Below are 795 nucleotides of genomic sequence, written 5' to 3'. Positions count from 1 at the left end.
TTGCATCTCACAGCACCAAAACAGTCTACATTGCTATCAAGTATTGCCATGTGGTGCTATTGTCCGAGTTGACAAGGATACAGCAAACAATACCCAACTTTGATTGGATTTGATATTTCGTATCCTGTGTATATGCGATTGTGCTGTCAACTCATCAAACTGCGGTCAAGTCGATGATAAAGCAATGATTGTCGACTTTTGTATCCAAAAACAGTCAAAAGATTACATTAAAACAGACATTATGGACAAACTCTACAAAGGAAATGGTAAATTCCATTATTCTGGGTTGATACAAATCGCAGTCAAAACAACAAACGCTGTAAACATGGATACGATGAACAAGTCGATGTAGGAATGGAATGCAAGCTGCTGGAGAGTATTGAGCGAGCCGAATCAGAGATTGATGGATTGGTTTAAAATGGGGTAACAGACTGATATTTGAAACGATTTACAACGATATGTCCATGATCTTGAAGCAACAGTTGCAGTTCTAATGGAATATTTTGTTGGTAGCATTCATCTTTAAATGTAGGCATATTGGTATCCAGCAACAATGGAAAATGTGTAATATTACAACTGTAATGTCTGGACAAGTGACTGTCTGAATAACAGTAACTATTTCCAGTGATGCTGATTTGTAAACACTCGAATTATTCAACAACACTCTATCAATGCATTTGAAAAAGTGATTGTACAGAATATTCGTGTTGGTTTAGCATCTTTTTACGAATGGCAAACTTCAAATTATACCAAAAGGTTGGATCAATCCAGAGATATGGCCAAGTTATTGGATAC

At 36.5% G+C, this 795-nt stretch overlaps 1 protein-coding gene across 1 annotated transcript in view; it reads left to right on the top strand.

Moving 5' to 3' along the window:
- Nucleotides 1–184: 184 nt before the first annotated feature.
- The window catches only part of BATDEDRAFT_28730 (uncharacterized protein), a gene marked incomplete at both ends in the record, with an annotated part of 1,462 nt that continues 851 nt past the window's right edge, over nt 185–795 (top strand). Inside the window, one exon of the mRNA XM_006683108.1 lies at nt 185–266. Within this exon, the coding sequence (XP_006683171.1) occupies nt 185–266 (82 nt within the window). The remainder of the gene's footprint in view (nt 267–795) is intronic.

Source organism: Batrachochytrium dendrobatidis, assembly GCF_000203795.2.
Source record: "Batrachochytrium dendrobatidis JAM81 unplaced genomic scaffold BATDEscaffold_24, whole genome shotgun sequence".
Lineage (NCBI taxonomy): Eukaryota > Fungi > Chytridiomycota > Chytridiomycetes > Rhizophydiales > Batrachochytrium > Batrachochytrium dendrobatidis.
This window is presented reverse-complemented; position numbering and strand designations above follow the sequence as displayed.